The following is a 17,659-nucleotide window of genomic DNA, read 5'->3' on the forward strand; positions in this document are numbered from 1 at the left end:
TGGAAGGCCCTATGTTAAAGATACATGTGGCTCAAAAAGAAATGATTTAGAGAGTGAACTCATTTCTATTTTTTAAAAATCTCTCTCTTAAGAATTAATTAAAAAAAACTCCCTCTCCCCCTCCCTCTTCCCTTCTTCCTTGTGTGTGCATGCATGCGTGTATATGTGTGTGTGTGCACGTGTGATAAACGCCTATGAGGATATAAGCCAAGTATTAACAATAGGTCTTTCTGGGTGGTGTAATCATGAATATTTCAAAGTTTCTCTTAATTTGTCTCTGTGTTTTGTTTCTCTGCAGCAGCAGCTATGTATTAGCAGCTATCTTTAATTGGCAATTAGGAGGTTATTAGTGAGTTTGGTGAAATGGTGGGGAGCAGGGCCAGGCTGCCGTGGCTGATGAATGGCAGGAGAGGGTGGGCAGACAATTCTTCCAAGAGGCTGGGCTAGAGAAAGGCAAGAAGAAATGAGGTGGTGGTTCAAGACGGGGGAAGTGGAGAGAGGGCTGTTTTAAGAGAAACTCGACCCTGTTTATTGGCTGAGGGTAAGTAGTCAATGCCAAGGCAAGAAATGAAAATACAGGCTGGAGAGGGAGAGAACTGAAGGAGTCAGATCCCAGAGGAGGCCTGAGAGGATCCAACCCAGGCCTACGTGGAAGAACTAAGGGAACTTCATGCTCAGACTAGAGGAAAGGAGCTGAGGATGAATCAAGTTATAAATGCACTGACTTCATTCCATTTGTTTATTTTACACTCAGCTTCACTGCACAAAGGATGGATATAGGCTGAAGGGGAGTGGATGCTAAGAAGGCCCCCTGGAGGGACTTTTTTCCTAGTATGGGATGCTAGGTCCCCCACTGAGAAAGAAGCAGGGGCCTGTCTATGGGACTTGAGCAAACACGCCAAGGGTTGGTGTGGTGGAGAAGGGAAGAGAAAGGGAGGCTAGCTGGATAGCTTATAAAGACCATCGGATAGAGCTATGGGCCCAGATGTGACCCAGCTCCAAGATGCACAACTGTGGAATCTTCTCTCCAATATCTGGGGGTGGAGAAGTCTGTGCCTTTTACTTGCTCTGGTTTGAGGCAAGTCATGTCTCCCCTTTGAGCTGCAGTTTTCTCATCTGCAAAGGGGGAGAAAAAGGATAAGTCTGGAGGGCTGTTGCAAGGCTTAAATAAAAGTCATGGACACCAAGCAGCTAGTGCAGGGCCTGACACACAGAAGTGGCTCAATCCATGTTCATTCTCTTGCTGCTCCCCCTTCACAGACCTGAGCCAATGTTGCTTGGTGTGCTACACGCTCTCTGTGCCCCGGAGCTCAGTCGTGTCTGACCCCGTGGACTACAGCCCACCAGGCTCCTCTGTCCCTGGGACTTTTCCAGCAAGAATACTGGAGTGGGTTGCCATTTCCTCCTCCAGGAGATCTTCTCAACCCAGGGATCCAGCCTTCATCTCCCGCTTTGCAGGCGGATTCTTTACCACTGAGCCACTGGCAAAGTCCTCAAGCCAATGTTACCTGGAGGGAAAGGGGCACGACGTTTGGTACCTCCTACTGATGTGTGCTGTGATTCATGGGGTCACAAAGAGTCGGACACGACTGAGCGACTGAACTGAACTGATGACTGCTGTTAGACACAACTTTAAGTACAAGTGACTTTTGACATTCACATAGTTATGTTCCACTAAGTCGCTGCAGAGACTGAAATAGGGAATATTAAACCATTGCCTCTTGAGGAAATACAGAGGCAGGTTCCTGGGAGCCTCTGGCTGCATTTTTGTCAACCAATCAATACATAACCTTGTTTTAAGTGTGTTTCTGTTTAAAAACACCTTATGTAATATATACTGTTGATTCACTAATGTGAACTCATGGCCAATAGCACTATAACTTAAACCTGAATGAAGCTTATCAAACACACTCCCCCAACTGCCTCCAGTCCCAAGGCCCATCACAGCCTTGGTGCACTTGGGAACGCAAGACAGCAATTTAGTGCCATGCTTCGGAGTTATTTTAAAACAGCACAATCACCAACAAAAAGCCCCCAAAGTGAGGAGAAAAAGTGGCCCTGAAAAGATCATGAAAAGTTGATCGTATGAGAGCTGAAACAAGGAGACTGGTTTCACATCTGTTGTGTATCAGACAATCTAAATATTTGCTACCCTGGGCCTCTGTATGTCCACAAATGACAATGAAAACACCTCAAGTGTTGATTGGGGGGCGGGGGTTACAAGTAAATTTGAGGGGTAGGCGAATTTGCAAATACAGAAGCCATGAAGATGAGAATCAACTGTGTCTTTTCTTTCTGAAGTGTAGTTGATTTATGATGTTGTGCTGATCTCTATTGTAAATCTTTTTTCTGATTATAAAACTAAACAATAAGCAAATAGAGCTATACAGTGTCATAATTAAAGTCCCCCCCACCCTAGCCTACATGTAAACACAGTTAGGATTGCTATAGTGGTCTACAGATTTTTGCTATACAAATAATGCCTGTGAGCATGCATAGGACTGCGTGTGCCCATGTCCATGTATCTGTGTTTATGGGGTCTCCTTCTTCCTTTTTTCTTTGATCACTCAATAACATCTCTTGGACAGCGTAAAAAAATTTTTAACTCCTGATATTATTCTTTAGAGTATGAATAGAAGTGGGTGGCATACCCTGCAGTCAGGATCACAAAGTCCTGGTTGACCTCTCAGCCACATCAGGTTGGAGAAACACATCCAGAAAGAGCAATGACTTGCCAAAGAAATATAACTAACAGTCTGCAGGAGGGTGGTGCCCAGTATCTTAGTGGAAATGGTAAATTCAGAACAACAACTCGAAGGGCAAAAAGATTGAAAGCTGGAAAGAACTGTGATGGGTCTAAGAGACTGCAACTTTCAGCCAGAGAAAACCATGTTCTATACTCTTTAGAAGAGATTGGTGCTAGGTTAAGAGGAACTTAGCTATTGAAAAGATTTTGACAGTAGCATAAAATAGTACAAAAGCCTCTTCTAAAAACAGCTATAGAGTAGCATGGGGTAGACTAAGCTGCTACAACAGAATCCCAAATACAAAGTCTTCTAGAAAGAGGAAGTTTATTTCTCACTCTCTAGTCCACATTGGTGGGTGATCCACTCCATGAAGTCATTCAGGAACCCAGGTTCCTTCCTCATCTTTGCTCTGTCAGCCTCACTGAAGCATTACTGAAGCTGGGTTCCTTCTGTGTTTCAACATGAAAAGTCAAAGTGTTAGTTGCTCAGTCATGTCTGACTCTTTGCAACCCCATGGAGCCCACCAGTCTCCTCTGTCCATGGGGTTCTCCAGACAAGAATACTGGAGTGCGTTGCCATTTCCTTCTCTGGGGGATCTTCCCGACCCAGGGATCGAACCCAGGTCTCCTGCATTGCAGGCAGATTCTTTACCATCTGAGACACCATGAGGGAAGAGGAAATGGAACACAGAAGAGCACGTGCCTTAGGACTATTTCTATTACATTTTATTACAAAGGATTTAGTCACAAAACCACACTCAGCTGCAAGAGCAGCTGGAAAATGTGGTACCTAGCAGACTCATCCTTTCTCCAGCTACTATATTGCTATAGAAGAGGAGGATGGATTACATGTTGAATAAATGAAGCCCACTGCTTCATCCATCATCAAGCCTTTTTTCATTTCAAATGCTTCAATAATTTAGACACTGCCCTCTTTGTAAAAAAAATGAAGGTGCATATCAGTGTATCATTTGGGATTCTTTTGTTTGGCAAGAGAAAGCACAGTGCTATTAAACCTGCTTAAGCACTAAGACAGACCATCTCATATATCCAAAGGTCTAGACTCTCCATCAGTGCACCAGCTCCTCTTCCCCAGGATTCTCCCCGCCTCTGTCATGTATTGGCTGCATCCTCAGACTGGGAGCAATTCCAAGTATCACCCCCAAACACATACAAGTATAACCAGCAAAAAGGGCAGACTGGTTTTGATAGGGAAGAGACCCTTTGCAGAAGCTGTCTCCTTGCCACAAGATTCCCCTCTGGTATTTAAGGCCAGACCTGCATCATATGTCCAAATCTAAGCCATCACTGGCGAGAGGAATGTAACCATCATGATGGATTTGGACTGAACAGAACTTATTCCTAGAGCTGGACTGGGGTCAGCCGACCCTTAGTCACATGGGGAAGGGGGGGCCACTTGAACAAAATCAGGGCTCTGACTGCAAGGAAAAATCCATGAATAGTTGTTACACAGGCTACCAACTTATTTCTGGCAATGATGGAGACAAGAAACCAGGTAACGATGTGATGGAGGACACATACATAGTAGAGGGGTAAACATCAAACTTTTTCTTAAATTGTGCTTCGATAAAAGTTTAACTCCAGTGAAGATGTTGCTGGAGGAGCCAGAAACTGGGGGAAGCCACCTTCATGCCTCCTTCTTTCTCACTCCATAGTCAATCCATTACAAAACTTTAGAGTGTCTATACCTTCAGTATCCTGTCTTTCTCTCCTTACCCACTGTCATGGCGCCAGCTTAGGTCTCATCACCTGCAGGCACTATGACAACATTAATCTACTGCTGCCCGGTCTCTCTTCTTGAAATCCACATCTTTGCTACTGTTACTGAGCTACACACCTTCACTGTCCACAGAGCACTGCACATATGCGGACAAATCAGAAAGTCTGCTTTCATCTTGCCAATGGCTAATAAGCATCACCTTGACTTCCTGAAACCCACATCAGACCAGGTCAGTCCCCTGCTTGAAAGCTCAATGCTTTCAGGAAATCTTTCAGCAAGACCCTCAATGCCCTCCACCCCACTCTAGCCCCTTTTCCACCCCAACCCCAATAGTAGAGAACCACTCACACCTCCCCAAAATTCTCCTCCCCTTTCACACCTCCGTGCTCCTGCACATGCTGCCCCCTCTGCCTAGAAATCCCTTATCCCCTCTCCATCTGGCATGCAGACCAGGTCTCCTATTACTCTTTCTCCCTCTCCATAATACAGCACTCATACTATAGCACTCCAGAAATGCTTGCTAAGTGGAGACAACTCCTCAGGTCAGATATTAGGGCCAGGACTTTCCAACTTCCGCCATTAGCACTGCTTAAGAAAGTGAAGAGGAAATGGGACCCCAGGGCTTGGAAGTGTGAGGATCTTGAACTTGCTGTAAGCAAGCAGGGTATTTCTCGAGTTTTATCTTTACATTTTATGCAAAAGTTGTATTCTACGCAGATTAAACAACATACTTGTATTTGTTTTAATATAAAATATTATTTTTCACCAATCTCCACATTGATGATCCAAAAAGATCCTGTACTCCTTATCCTCTCAAATTAGCGGGCCCACTTCTCCCGCCTCTCCCCCCGCCCCACCTCCGCAGCAGGGACGCCAAGCGAGACCTGGATGTGGTTCCAAGTGCAGACCCTGAAGGAACAGCTGGCTTTCGCACCCCTGGGAGCTGGAGAATGGTGGGGGCGGGGAGGGGTTTCGCAGGCTGGAGTCCCGGCCCTGCCCCTTCTCTCCCCCGCCCGCCGCGAGGGCGGAGTCACTGGGTCCCCGCCCGCGGGGGCGGGGAGGGAGCCGAGGCCGCCGGCAGCTTTGGCTCGGCTGGTTCCGGGTTGAGAGGCTGCGCTGGGACCGAAGCAGTGGCCTCTGAGCCAGCGAGGGTAAGAGGCCGCGCGGGGACGGGTCTTGGGGCCGGGATCGAGCAGCTGAGCTGGCTCACACCCCTCCTTTCCTCTGCCAGGCACAGCCGAGGGGTGGCTCTTCCCCCTCCCCGAGAATTCCCCATCCCCAGCTTCTCCCCCTCCCCCCACCGCACCCATCCTGGTATTACAGCCCCCCCAAGGCGTCTGCCCCCCTCCCTGATCCTCTTCTCCCAGCACCCATCCCTCGGGACAGCCCCTTTCCCTAGACCCTTCTTGCTGGGAGCACCCTCCCCCAGATACCCATGGCCCCCTCCCTCCAGCACCCATCGCTCCGGGTCGCCCACTACCTCGAGACCACCTTCCTGGGCTCGCTTCTCGGATAGTCTCTATCCCGGACCTCTTACTTGCATTACCCCGCTCTCGGACAACACCTCTTCCTTCTCTTGTAGCTCCTGCTTCTCCGGGCCTGCTCCTGGCACCCATTCCCAGGAGCTGCCCCCAACAGCGCCGCGCTCTCCCCGCCGCCCCCTGCATCTCGGGGGACCCTCTCCACCGCCCCTGGCGCCATGGCATGCAGTCTCAAGGACGAGCTGCTTTGCTCCATCTGTCTGAGCATCTACCAGGACCCGGTGAGCCTGGGCTGCGAGCACTACTTCTGCCGCCGCTGCATCACCGAGCACTGGGTGAGGCAGGAGGCGCAGGGCGCCCGCGACTGCCCCGAGTGCCGACGCACGTTTGCGGAGCCCGCGCTCGCGCCCAGCCTCAAGCTGGCCAACATCGTGGAGCGCTACAGCGCCTTCCCCCTGGACGCCATCCTCAACGCGCGCCGGGCCGCGCGACCCTGCCAGGCACACGACAAGGTCAAGCTCTTCTGCCTCACGGACCGCGCACTGCTCTGCTTCTTTTGCGATGAACCCGCGCTACACGAGCAGCACCAGGTCACCGGCATCGACGATGCCTTCGAGGAGTTGCAGGTGAGCTGCTCGCTCGGCCTGGGGCGGGGGCGGGGCGGGGCCGGGGGCGGGGTCAGGGCTGGACCGCGCGGGCAGAGCCCAGTCAGAATTGCCATAGGGCGGGGCCAACGGCAGGGTCAGGGCCCTATCAGAATTAGGACGGGGCGGGGCCGCGGCGAGGAGGCGGTGTTGAGGGTGGGGCTTTGAGCTGGGTTCGCCAGGCTGGGTCTCAGAACTGAAGCGGGGGGTGGGTCCATGGCTGGGGAGAGAGCCCCACTGGAGTTAAAGGCAGGGACAAATAGGATCAGAGCTGTACTGGCTGGGGCAAGGTTAGCGACGCGGCCGAATCAGAGCTGGGCAAGAGCAGGGCCACTGTGGGAGGTCCTAGAGTGGGACCTGGAGACAGGGCCCGCGTAAGAACGGCTCAGGATTGAGCTGGGGACAAAGACACAGGTGGGGCATGCGAACAAAGTCAGGACTGGGCAGGGGTTGGGGCCGCCGTCTGAGGATGAGTCTGGACTAGACATTGTAGCTGAGCTGCAGGCTTTGGGGCATGATGTCCTTGGGGTTTCGATCAGGTATGCATCAGGACCTGGGGATCAGTACCTGGGCTAGATCACTCTGCGCAGGTCAGGGTTAAATCTAAGAGAGGGTCTAAATGAGGGTCAGCAAACTGCTGAGAGTGAGTTTGGATGCCAGGGGCTAGGGCAAGGTGTGTGAGGGTCTAAGGCTGGGATCAAGTTCAGATACTGTAAAAATCATTCTGATTTGAAATCAGAGTAGAGGCTAATTGAGAGTGAGGATAGGACTTATAGACTCAAGATTTGGGTAATAAGACCCTGAGGTGAGGTGATTCAAGAAAAGAGAGAGAGTGGACCTCTAGGAGTTTCCAGGGACTTTTAGTGACCTCTTTAGCTCTGTCGCCCACATCAGGACCTTGAGGACTATGTGAAACAGTACATGCAGAGTAGCCTGATCATAGTCACCCTAGGACTGTAATTGATCTCCCTGCAGCCTTCCCATCCTCACTGACCAACTCCTGTTCAACTCTCAAAGCCCTGCTCAAATGCCCTCTCTATGTAAGCCTTCTCTAAACTCCAGTCTTTGGAGTGGAGCACTGTAGTCTTTGTTAATAAGTATAATATTTTTAAAAAATAGTGTTCCAGGAACTTTTTTGATGATCCAGTGGCTAAGACTCCACACTTCCAAGGCAGGGGGCTGGGGTTAATCCCTGGTCAGGGAACTAGAGGCCACATGCCGCAACCAAGAGTTTGCATTGCTGCAACTAAAGATCCCACATCCCATAACTAAGACCCGGCATAGCCAAATAAATAAATAAATAATAGATATTAAAACAGTGTTCCAAGATTAGCTATAATTAGAAAACAAAGTACATTCTCTATACCCTCCTTGGAGAATTCTCAGTGTACATTTGCATATTAAAGGCTTGGAGAAATCTTGTAGCAAAGAAACCCATCTTGCTGTGTTTAATAAAATGATTCCCAAGTTTTGTGGGCCTGGAATCTCTTTCTCAAGCTAAACCATTTAAATCTAGCAAACCTGTGTCTTTGGCTTCCAGACTAGCCACACAGACTAGCACACAGTCACCAAGAGAAGGGACAGTCTCTTAGTCATCATATCTGTGGACCTAAAGCCTGGCACAAGGCCTGGCCCACAGCGCATATCAGTAAAGGTTGAATGAATGACCAGCCCTGATCTAAGTTGGCCCAGACTGTAGAGCCTTTGGAAGCAGAAGGTTTTTGACTACTTAAGCAGGACCTAAATGACTATTTTCCCTGTTGTAGGGAGTCACCCCCCTTATACATGAGTCTCTGTGAGCCAGCCTGCATCAGCAGATGCCCTGGCCCTAGGAGAAATGACCCTGCGTTCACCTCATCTGCTCCTTGTTCCTTTAATCCCCAAATCACCACTGACTCCCTTTCAGTTTGGCTGTTTGGAGATGGAGAGCAAGGGCTGGGGGTTCTGGGAGCTGGCACAAGGGTGGCATTGGCCCTCTACTCCCAGAGCCCCTTGTGCCAGGCTCTGGTGTCTCCATCTCCCCATCTATGAAGTTACATAAACAGGGAGAAGGAGAGAAGCTTGGACAGGACTGGGTACGCAGGTAGTAAGAGATTGGAGGGACTCTGTCTGAAACCATCTGTCCATCCTCTTCATCATGTAGATGTGGAGACAGGTCCAGAGAGGTGATGTGACATGCCCAAAGTCACACTGCCAGACAGTGAGAGAGCTGGCCTAGAACACTCAGCCTGACCCCAGCCGGACCCCATCCCTGCCGCTCAGCCCCTCTTCTCCCTGTCTGACTTTCTAGCTCGGGAGAACTCTGCCTTCCAACATTTGAATCCCCTGTCTGCAAACCAGCAAATCCAAATTATGGTGGTATGGGGTTTTGTCATCTGTTCCATGACCTGGGGCAGGCAGGAGAAAGTGAACATATATTTTCTCCAAATGTTTATTTATTTATTATAAATCTTTTAAAATATAAATTTATTTATTTTAATTGGAGGCTAATTATAATATTGCATTGGTTTTGCCATACATCAACATGAATCCGCCACGGGTGTACACGTGTTCCCCATCCTGAACCCCCCTCCCCCCTCCCTCCCCATACCATCCCTTTGGGTCATCCCAATGCACCAGCCCCAAGCATCCTGTATCCTGCATCGAACCTGGACTGCCGATTTGTTTCATAAATGAATATTATACATGTTTCAATGCCATTCTCCCAAATTATCCCACCCTCTCCCTCTCCCACAGAGTCCAGATATTTATTGAAACACTGTCATTCTTGGGTGAAAAGGAAAATAAGACTGCTACTCACTCACCCTCTAGTGTAGTGTCCTGGGGTCGGTCACATTTAGGTTCTAAACCTTCCTTCAGCCATGTCTGTCTAATCAGCACATCTCTTTACGGAAGCCTCCAGGCTCTTGCCTGTAAACTGGCATCAGAATGATTCTTTCCTACCAGGATTTTCATGAGGCTGACCTGAAATGAATCTGTTATTGAGATGCCTGGCACAGGTTAGGGGCTGGGTCAGCACGCGCTCCCATCCTTTCTCCTTCTACGTATGAGACCTCAAGTGCCCAGCTGGGCGATTGCCCAGACCTGCCTCTCACCTGAGAAGGAGGCCTTGTTTTGGTACCTCCTTTGGGCTTGGCAAGAAAGTGGCAGAGAAACATCCTCCCCTGTGGAGAAGTAAGCTGCTGGGTGAGGCTCAAGCTACTCCCCACCCCCATGACTCCCGCTCTGTTCATGGGGAAGTGGGGCTCATTAGTTATTTATGCACTGGAAATGAGACTGGGCTTGCCTGTCACACCCCCTCCTCTCCCAGCAGCTGGTGGCTTGTCCCCAGGGCTCCTGAGGCCTGGGCTGGGCCCGTCTCCTGGAGAATAACAGACTCCAAGCCAGCAGGGCCTTGGAGATCATCTGGTACAAACTTCCTTTGACAGATGGGGAAATGGCAGCGCAGGGAGGAGAGGATCCTCCCCTTTCCCAACGCCTTGAAGCCAGAAGAGGCTACTCCTGGCTCAGCGGGAGTCTCCTCACAGCCCCCTCTCCTTCTAACAGTTAGCCTGGAGCTGTTTTCATTTATTGTAAATCCTAGACGCAGCAGAGCAGAGAGGTAAAGGGCTCTGGCTTTGTATTCAAGCAGCTCCAAGTCTGCAATACCATTTCTGGCTGTGTGACCTTAGGGAAGTTCCTTATCATCTCTGAGCCTCAGGAACCTCCTTCACAGCATGGGAATAATGGGGTTGAATTCAATAAGATGACATTGGCCAGAAGTTGGTACTGCACTTGACACATAGGAAGCACTCAATAAATGGCAGTTCTAGTATGTTACATCATACTTGGCACTATTAACATTCAGGGCCAGACAAGTCTATTTAGGCAGTGCTTCCCAGGTGGCACAGTGGTAAAGAATCCACCTGCCGATGTAGGATGATGCAGGAGATGCAAGTTGGATTCCTGGGTCGGGAAGATCCCCTGAAGAAAGAAATGGCAACCCACCCCAGTATTCTTGCTGGGAGATCCCATGGAGGGAGGAGCCTGGCAGACTACAGTCCATGGTATTGCAAAGAGTTGGACACAACTGAGTGAATGAGCACGCACACACACAAGTCTATGTTATGCAAGGCAATCCTGTACACTGTGGGCTGTTAAGTAGCATCCCTGGCCTCCACCCGCTGGATGCTAGTAGCATGGCCCACCCCAAGCTCTGACAGCCAAAAATGCCTTCAGGCTTCATCAAATGTCCCCTAGGGTCAAAATCACAACAGGCTGAGAACCCAGGCCAGGAGAAGTCCTACTCAGCTTTCCAGGCTCAGCTCAAAGAGCCCCTCCTCCGTGAAGCTTTCCCTGACCTGCCAAGTAGAATGGCTTTGTACCCCAGATTCCAATACTGGGGTCAGATCCTGGCATCATCACCGATAAGCTGTGTGTCCTTGATCCGATCACTTCACTTCTCTAAGCCTCCACCTGCTAACATGGGGATAATACAACCATCATGGCAAGGATGTCATAAGAGGGAGGTTGTATCAAAAGTGCCTGATGCTGTGCTTGGCACACAGTTAGCGGTAGCAATTTTTAAATATCTTTATTTTTTCTGAGTATAAAATTAACCTAAGAAACAGAGCTATATAATGTAAAAGTTAAAATCCCCCCATAGTCCCACCCCATGGAAAAATAGGATTTTTTTCTTAAAGATTTGTTTACAGTTCTACAGAAATTTTGTCATGTAAACAGTGTGTGTGTGTGTGTGTGTGCCTTCCCTTTTTTTTCACTGCTGAGCACTGGACCACAGAGCAAAGTAGAGGGAAGGAGCCACCATCTCAGAAGGGTTGGCAGCTTCTCAGTCAATATTACTGAGTCCTAGTCCACTGCCCAAGAATGTGCTAAGCATTTTTCGTGTACTGACTCATTTATTTTTTTCTCATCTAATGTTTTTCATAACACCCTGTTAAGTGGGTACTGTAATTTACTCTTTTTACAGATAGGGAAACCGAGGCTCAGAGGAATTCAGTGACTTGTTTGGTCACCCAGTTGGTAAACAGCAGGGACAGGATTTGAAGCCTGGCTGAGTGGACCATGCATAGCCTCTGAGCTGCCTCTCAGGGCAGGGTGGCTGTCTCCCCCGCACCCTGCCTGTCTTTGTAGTTCAAGTATACTGGGTCAGGCTCCGGACACTGTGTGCCTGTGCCAGCTGATGCTCCAAGGGCAGGTGCTGAATGTCATCTTACTCAGGCACAGCATCCGGCTCTCTGGCCATCTCAGCTTCCTAACCTCCAGGCAAGGGGTTGGATGCAGTCCCAGCCACCCCCTCCAGGTCTCATGTGACCGCTGGAGCCTTTCCCAAGGCCTCCTTCATGCTAAGGGAGACAGCAATGGATCAGCCTTGGATGGGAGCCCTGAGGAGTTGGGCATGGGGCTCCAGAGACCCCTGAAGCAGCCACACGAGGAAAGAACAGAGCCGAGGGACTGGATTCAAATCCTGATGCTCGCTTCTTCCAGCCGAGCAGAAGGTGCTGCCTTCTCTGCACCCTCTCCCAACCTGGGAAGTGGAAATCAAAACAAAACTTAGAGAGGGAGAGTGAGTTGCTGCCTATCCAGAGACAACTGGTGTGAAGGTGCTTTATTTGCCACTGTGGACAGCTGGGCTGTCTGTGTCTGGAGGAAGTGGCCTCTGCTGTTACTTTTTGCAGGAGAGGGCAGGACTTGTGTGCACAAAGCAGGCTCCACAGGGGCAAGGCTGCCAGTGAGTCAGACCCACGGCCGCAGTTAGCATCTCTACTTCCCTCTTCACGGGTGTGTGTGGGCAGCCAGGAAAAGCCCAGTTCATCCAGAGCACCTTGGCTGAGCACAGGTCACGGGGCTGAAACTCAGAATGGAAGCTGGGGACCCCAGGCCGTTTATTTTCTAGAGAGGAAAGGATCGGGTAGAAAGTGACAATAGAAACAATAACAACCCTATAAAACACGAGCCAGAGTGTATTGGACCATTTTTATGTGCCAGGTGCTGTTACCGGCCTTGAATCTTTACAGAAGCCCTTTTCCTTTTCCCCGCTCCCCAAGTGGGACTAGGATCAGCCCCATTTCACAGATGAAGACGATGAGGCTGAGAGGCTCAGTAACTTGCCCAAGATCATGCTGCAAGTAGGAGGCACAGCTGGGTCAGACTCTGGTCTGTCTGACTCAGAATTCTTCCCCCTCACCAACACCACCCTAACTGCCTCAGGGAACATCCAAATGAGACCTCAGAAACCATCCGCTTCCATCCTCTCCCCACTGTGCAAATGGGGAAACTGACGCCCAAGTTTGGTCCAGAGCCCAGCTCCCTGGAATCTCAGTCCAGTGCTGGTTTCACAGCATCGTTTACTTTCTGGACCTTGAATTCTGTTTGAACACAGAGGTGGTTGTCAAGGATGTGGAGATGGTGTCCTTCTTGGTTTCAGAGATTTAGTCAATAATTTACTCAGTTGACACTCCTCCGCTGGCTCACTGAGGGCCAGGAGAGAGCAAGACTAACTTGGCCCTGCTGTGGTTCCTGGGAGACAGGCCCATAAGCTGCCGGATCATGTCCTAGGCTCCTGTGGCCACAACTGAGGGTTGGCCAGGTTCCCCAGCTGACAACTGGGTCTTGAGAGCAGAGAGAGGAGATGCTACAGAGGGAAAAGCAACACCCGTGGTCCCATGTGCAGAGTGCCGGGGGCAGATACCCGTTCTCGTCTCACCCTCACAGCAGCCCTAGGAGACAGGTCTCATTGCCCCATTTTTCATGGGAGGAAACAGGCTCAGAAGTTGTGCCTAAGGCCACACAACCAGTACACGTTGCTGAAGCCAGAACTTGGACTCAGATGATGATCTGAGTCAGCCAGGGACAGGCATGAAGGTGAGCCGGTGGTTCATCATGACTGGAGGGCAAAAGGTGGGAAAGGGGCTTGAATGCACCACTCCTGCCCAAGGAGCATGGACTTGAGCCTGGAGATGCGGGGAAATTAGAAACAGGCTAGAGCAGGCAAGGCTGGCCTGGTCAGCATGCCTTAAGGGGTGGCGTGTGGGTGGGCCTGGTGGGCAGCCTGGAAGAGGGGGCACAATCACTCGGTGCTGCCTTGCCAGAGACTCTGAGGCTCAAAGTGGACAGGGCAGGCTCAGAGGCTGAGAAGATGCCTCAGGGTTCAGGTCTGACAGAAGAAACAGGAACATCAAGGGTCTGCGAGTAGAAGAGAGACCTGGGGGAAGGGAGAGAAGAGGCAAGTTCAGTGTGCCCTGTGAAGATCTGGGACAGCTTTGGGCCAGAGGAGGGAAGAGAAGGCAGTACTGGGTGTGGAGGAGGGGAGGAGTCTTGAGCACCCAGGGGTCTTGAGTACCTATCGTGAGCCACGCCACGCTGGGCCCTTTCAAGAGTCTCATCTCATTTTATCCTCATCACATCCTCCGCCAAGTGGCTCTGGTCCTCATTTTATAGATAAGGCTCTGAGAGGGGAAGATGTGATCTACCAAGGGCATGCAGCCAGGATTTGAAACCAGGTTTTTCTGACACCCAAGTTCGTGCTGTTACCATGGGGCAGAACGGTGACACGGGTGAGAGGGTCCCTGAAGCCGGTGGAGATGGCTTCTGGCAGCAGCTTTATCCTCTGGGCTGGAGGAGGGATGGCCTTGTAAGAAGGGAGGTCTGGCCTTGGGGGCCTGTGAGCCCTGGCTCTCTGTCCTCCCCCTCAGCTGCTGCACCAGGCCTGGCCTCTCTATGCATGTGGGAGCCTCAGAGTCTCTCAACTGACATATTTGCATAATTGTGTGCTTGGGTCTGCACCCGCTCTGACTCTGCCCCCTCTCCAGCGGCTCTGCCCTCAGGAGCGCATCCCCCCACCCCCAAACCCCCCACCCCCATTCCTGTTCTGCCCCAGCATTGATGGGGCCTGCAGAATCCAGCTACCCGCCCTCCTCCCGGCTGACCTCCAAGGCCAACTCCACCCCACCCCCTTCTGCCCTCATCCCAGCCAGCCCCACTGGCCTTTCCAGCTGGAGACTCCACCCAGATACCTGGGCCACCCCCAACTGCCCCTCACTTCCTGCACATACCTGTGCCCCTACCCGACCAGTTCTCTCCATCTGGAATGCTCTGGCCCCACCCTGGAGACTCGAAGGGACTCTGCCCAGCCAGCCATCCATCCATCTTCCCAGATCTTTCCGTCAGAAATAAACTCTAAGAAACTTCCTATTTCATATACAATTATAATTATTGTGATGATAATGACAACTACAAGTGACTGAGCACTTCCTGGGCCTCCAGACAGGTCCTGAATTAAGTCACCTAATCCTCACAACAACCACAGAGCCGGTGCTGTCATTAGCTGTACTTTATAGATTTGGCAACTGAGGTGGGAGGGAGTCACAAACACAGCCGGGCTCCTAGGGGTTCCCTCCACGTTTATCCTGTTCTCCCTTGTAGTCTACCTGTTTCTATTTCCGCCTCTCCTACTCACTACAAACTCTCAAGGGCAAGGGCTGTCTGCAGCCCCCCAGCCCCCTGGAGTGACTGGCCCAAAGCCTGACCGTGGGTGCCCAGGCGTGATTGTTGTATTGCTGACAGAGGGACTGAGTGGTTTCCAGCATGGATTTTGGAGTCACTCAGATCCCCACTCCGGATTCTTACAGGCTCTGTCCCCTTTAGCACACTGCCTGACCTCTCCGAGACTCTGTTCCCCCTCTGAGAGACCGAGGTGACAGAGGCACTAATCTCATGAGGTTGTGCGAACTACGTGACATGCTGCCTGTGAAATTCAAACCTAGGCCACACCACCTCCAGACACGGTTCTGAGCCTCCAGGAGGGTCAGTGTCCTTCCGCACAGTTAGCTCTATCACTGAGGAGTTCATCAACAGCTTCGTTTCCTGTCTGACATCTGCTGGGAGGAGATTTCCCAGTTGGTTCTCTGTCAAACTGTGTGGCCACGGGCCACTCAGTCCCTTTTTCTTGGACCTCAGTTCCCTGTTCTAGAAATCCAGATGGCTGGACTAGATGGTCCCTGGGGCCCCTTCCCATTCTGGCCATCTGAGGAGGAAAGGAGGGGCTTGACACAGCAAACCACAGGGACATGGAGAAGTGACCCGGGAACCTCACGTGGGACATGGTGGCCCCCCTGTCTCCAAAGCACCCAGTGTATGCCAGGCTCTCCCCTGTAAGGCTAAACAATACTTCTTACCATTATCTCATTTCACCCTTCCAATCCTAGGAGATATTGTTATCCCCATTTCTCAGATGAGGGACTGGGGCCTAGAGAGGTTAGGGTACCTGCCCAAGATCACACAGCTAATGGATGACAAAGCCAGTCTCCTAACCCAGGGGGTCAGGTCTGATCCCAGCTCTGGAAGGAGGGAAGGCAGGGTGAGTAACAAAGCCCAGGCTGCTTCCTAGTCCTGCTCTGTGGGTTCTATGTTTTGTTTTTCCTAACTTAGCTGTTCCCTCAGGATCTGTAGCCCACCTGAGGAGAGCTGCCTGCCTGGGGACTCTGCCCACCCTTTCAGAGGTGAGCCCTGACCCAGCCTAGCCTCTCCCCAGGGCAGATTCACGATGTAAACTCTGTGCCTGGCGCTCTCCTAGGTACTGAGGGTGTGAAAATCTCTCAGACACAGTCCCTGGCCTAAGAGCCTATACCTCATGGGGAAGACTGACAGGTAACCTTGCTGTTAAAATGCAGCATGTGCCAGATAGTGTGAGGGAAGGCTCTGCACACAGGGGATTGTCTGACAACAGAATCAAGTTGAGATATGGATTCTCAGTGGAGGTGACATCTGATCTAGGTCTTCCGAGATAAGCACTCACCCCACTCCAGTACTCTTGCCTGGAAAATCCCATGGATGGAGGAGCCTGGTGGGCTGCAGTCCATGGGGTGGCTAAGAGTCGGACACAACTGAAGCGCCTTAGCAGCAGCAGCAGCAACAACTAGAGAAAACCATGTAGCTGAGCCTTCCAGACAGAGGGAACAGCAAGTTGCTTCATGCATCTAGAGCAGCACTGTCCAGTAGAACTTTCTGGAATAATGGAAGTGTCCTGCATCTGCACCATCTGATACCATAGCCACCAGTCAACTGTGGCTGTTCAGCACTTGAAATGTTCACTGTAGTATAGCTGTTGTTTTTCAGTTGCTCAGTTGTGTCCAACTCTTTGCAACCTCATGGATTGCAGCACACTAGGCTTCCCTGTCCAGCACCAACTCCTGGAGCTTGCTCAAACTCATGTCCGTTGAGTTAGTGATGCCATCCAACCATCTCATCTTCTCCTGCCTTCTCCTCCTGCCTTCAATCTTGCCAAACATCAGGGTCTTTTCCAATGAATTGGCGCTTCACATCAGGTGGCCAAAGGATTGGAGCGTCAGCATCAGTCCTTCCAATGAATATTCAAGGTTGATTTCCTTTAGGATTGACTGACTTGATCTCCTTGCTGTCCAAGGGACTCTCAAGAGTGTTCTCCAGCACCACAGTTCAAAAGCATCAATTCTTTGGCATTCAGCCTTATTTATGGTCCAACTCAGTACAGCTTAGGAACTGAATTTCAATTTTATTTTATTTCATTTGAATTTAAATAGCCATATGTGACTAGCAGCTACTGCATTGAAAGTTAGGTCTGGATGAAGAAAAAAGGCTGGAGAAGAACTCTGGGGTCAATACTGAAGGGCGTTAAATGCCTCGCTCAGGTTTGCTGCCCTTTTCCCCAGCGTATGTGTGTGCTCAGTCACTCAGCCATGTCCAGCTCTTCACAACTCCATGGACTACAGCCAGGCTCCTCTGTCCATGGAATTTTGCAGGCAAGAATACTGGAGTGGTTGCCATTTCCTACTCCAGGAGATCTTCCCGACCCAGGGATTGAACCAGTGTCTCCTATAGCTCCTGCATTGGCAGATGGATTCTTCACTACTGAGCCAACTGGGATGCCCTCTTCTCCCCAGACAATGTGGAAATCCTGCAGAGGGACCTGGGGAGGAGATGCAGGAACACATCCATCCTGGAGAACCAACATCCCAGCTGCTCTGTGGGGCAGGGAGGAGCCTGGAGCCACAGTCCAGAAAAGAAGTGA

The 17,659-nt window shown here is 50.7% G+C and overlaps 1 protein-coding gene and 1 long non-coding RNA gene across 4 annotated transcripts in view; one reads left to right on the plus strand and one right to left on the minus strand.

Moving 5' to 3' along the window:
- Window positions 1-725: 725 nt before the first annotated feature.
- Window positions 726-5,752, minus strand: LOC106990971 (uncharacterized). Of its 2 annotated transcripts, XR_009599668.1 has the most exons (3): window positions 5,372-5,752; window positions 3,083-3,196; window positions 726-1,116 (listed from the first exon to the last, which is right to left on the minus strand). It is a non-coding gene; the product is annotated as an uncharacterized LOC106990971 (long non-coding RNA). The 2 variants fall into 2 exon arrangements; XR_001434174.4 differs by having other exon boundaries at window positions 3,083-5,752.
- Window positions 5,573-17,659, plus strand: part of TRIM62 (tripartite motif containing 62) — a 37,781-nt gene continuing 25,694 nt past the window's right edge. Inside the window, exons 1-2 of one of the 2 annotated variants that reach the window (XM_027965326.2) lie at window positions 5,573-5,638; window positions 6,070-6,594. In XM_027965326.2, the coding sequence (XP_027821127.1) occupies window positions 6,187-6,594 (408 nt within the window). In that variant the 5' untranslated portion in view covers window positions 5,573-5,638; window positions 6,070-6,186. Of the gene's footprint in view, window positions 5,639-6,069; window positions 6,595-6,730; window positions 12,009-17,659 lie in introns of those variants that run through there. The other variant, XM_027965327.3, reaches the window with a different exon arrangement.

The sequence above is a fragment of the Ovis aries genome, chromosome 2 (genome assembly GCF_016772045.2).
Source record: "Ovis aries strain OAR_USU_Benz2616 breed Rambouillet chromosome 2, ARS-UI_Ramb_v3.0, whole genome shotgun sequence".
Lineage (NCBI taxonomy): Eukaryota > Metazoa > Chordata > Mammalia > Artiodactyla > Bovidae > Ovis > Ovis aries.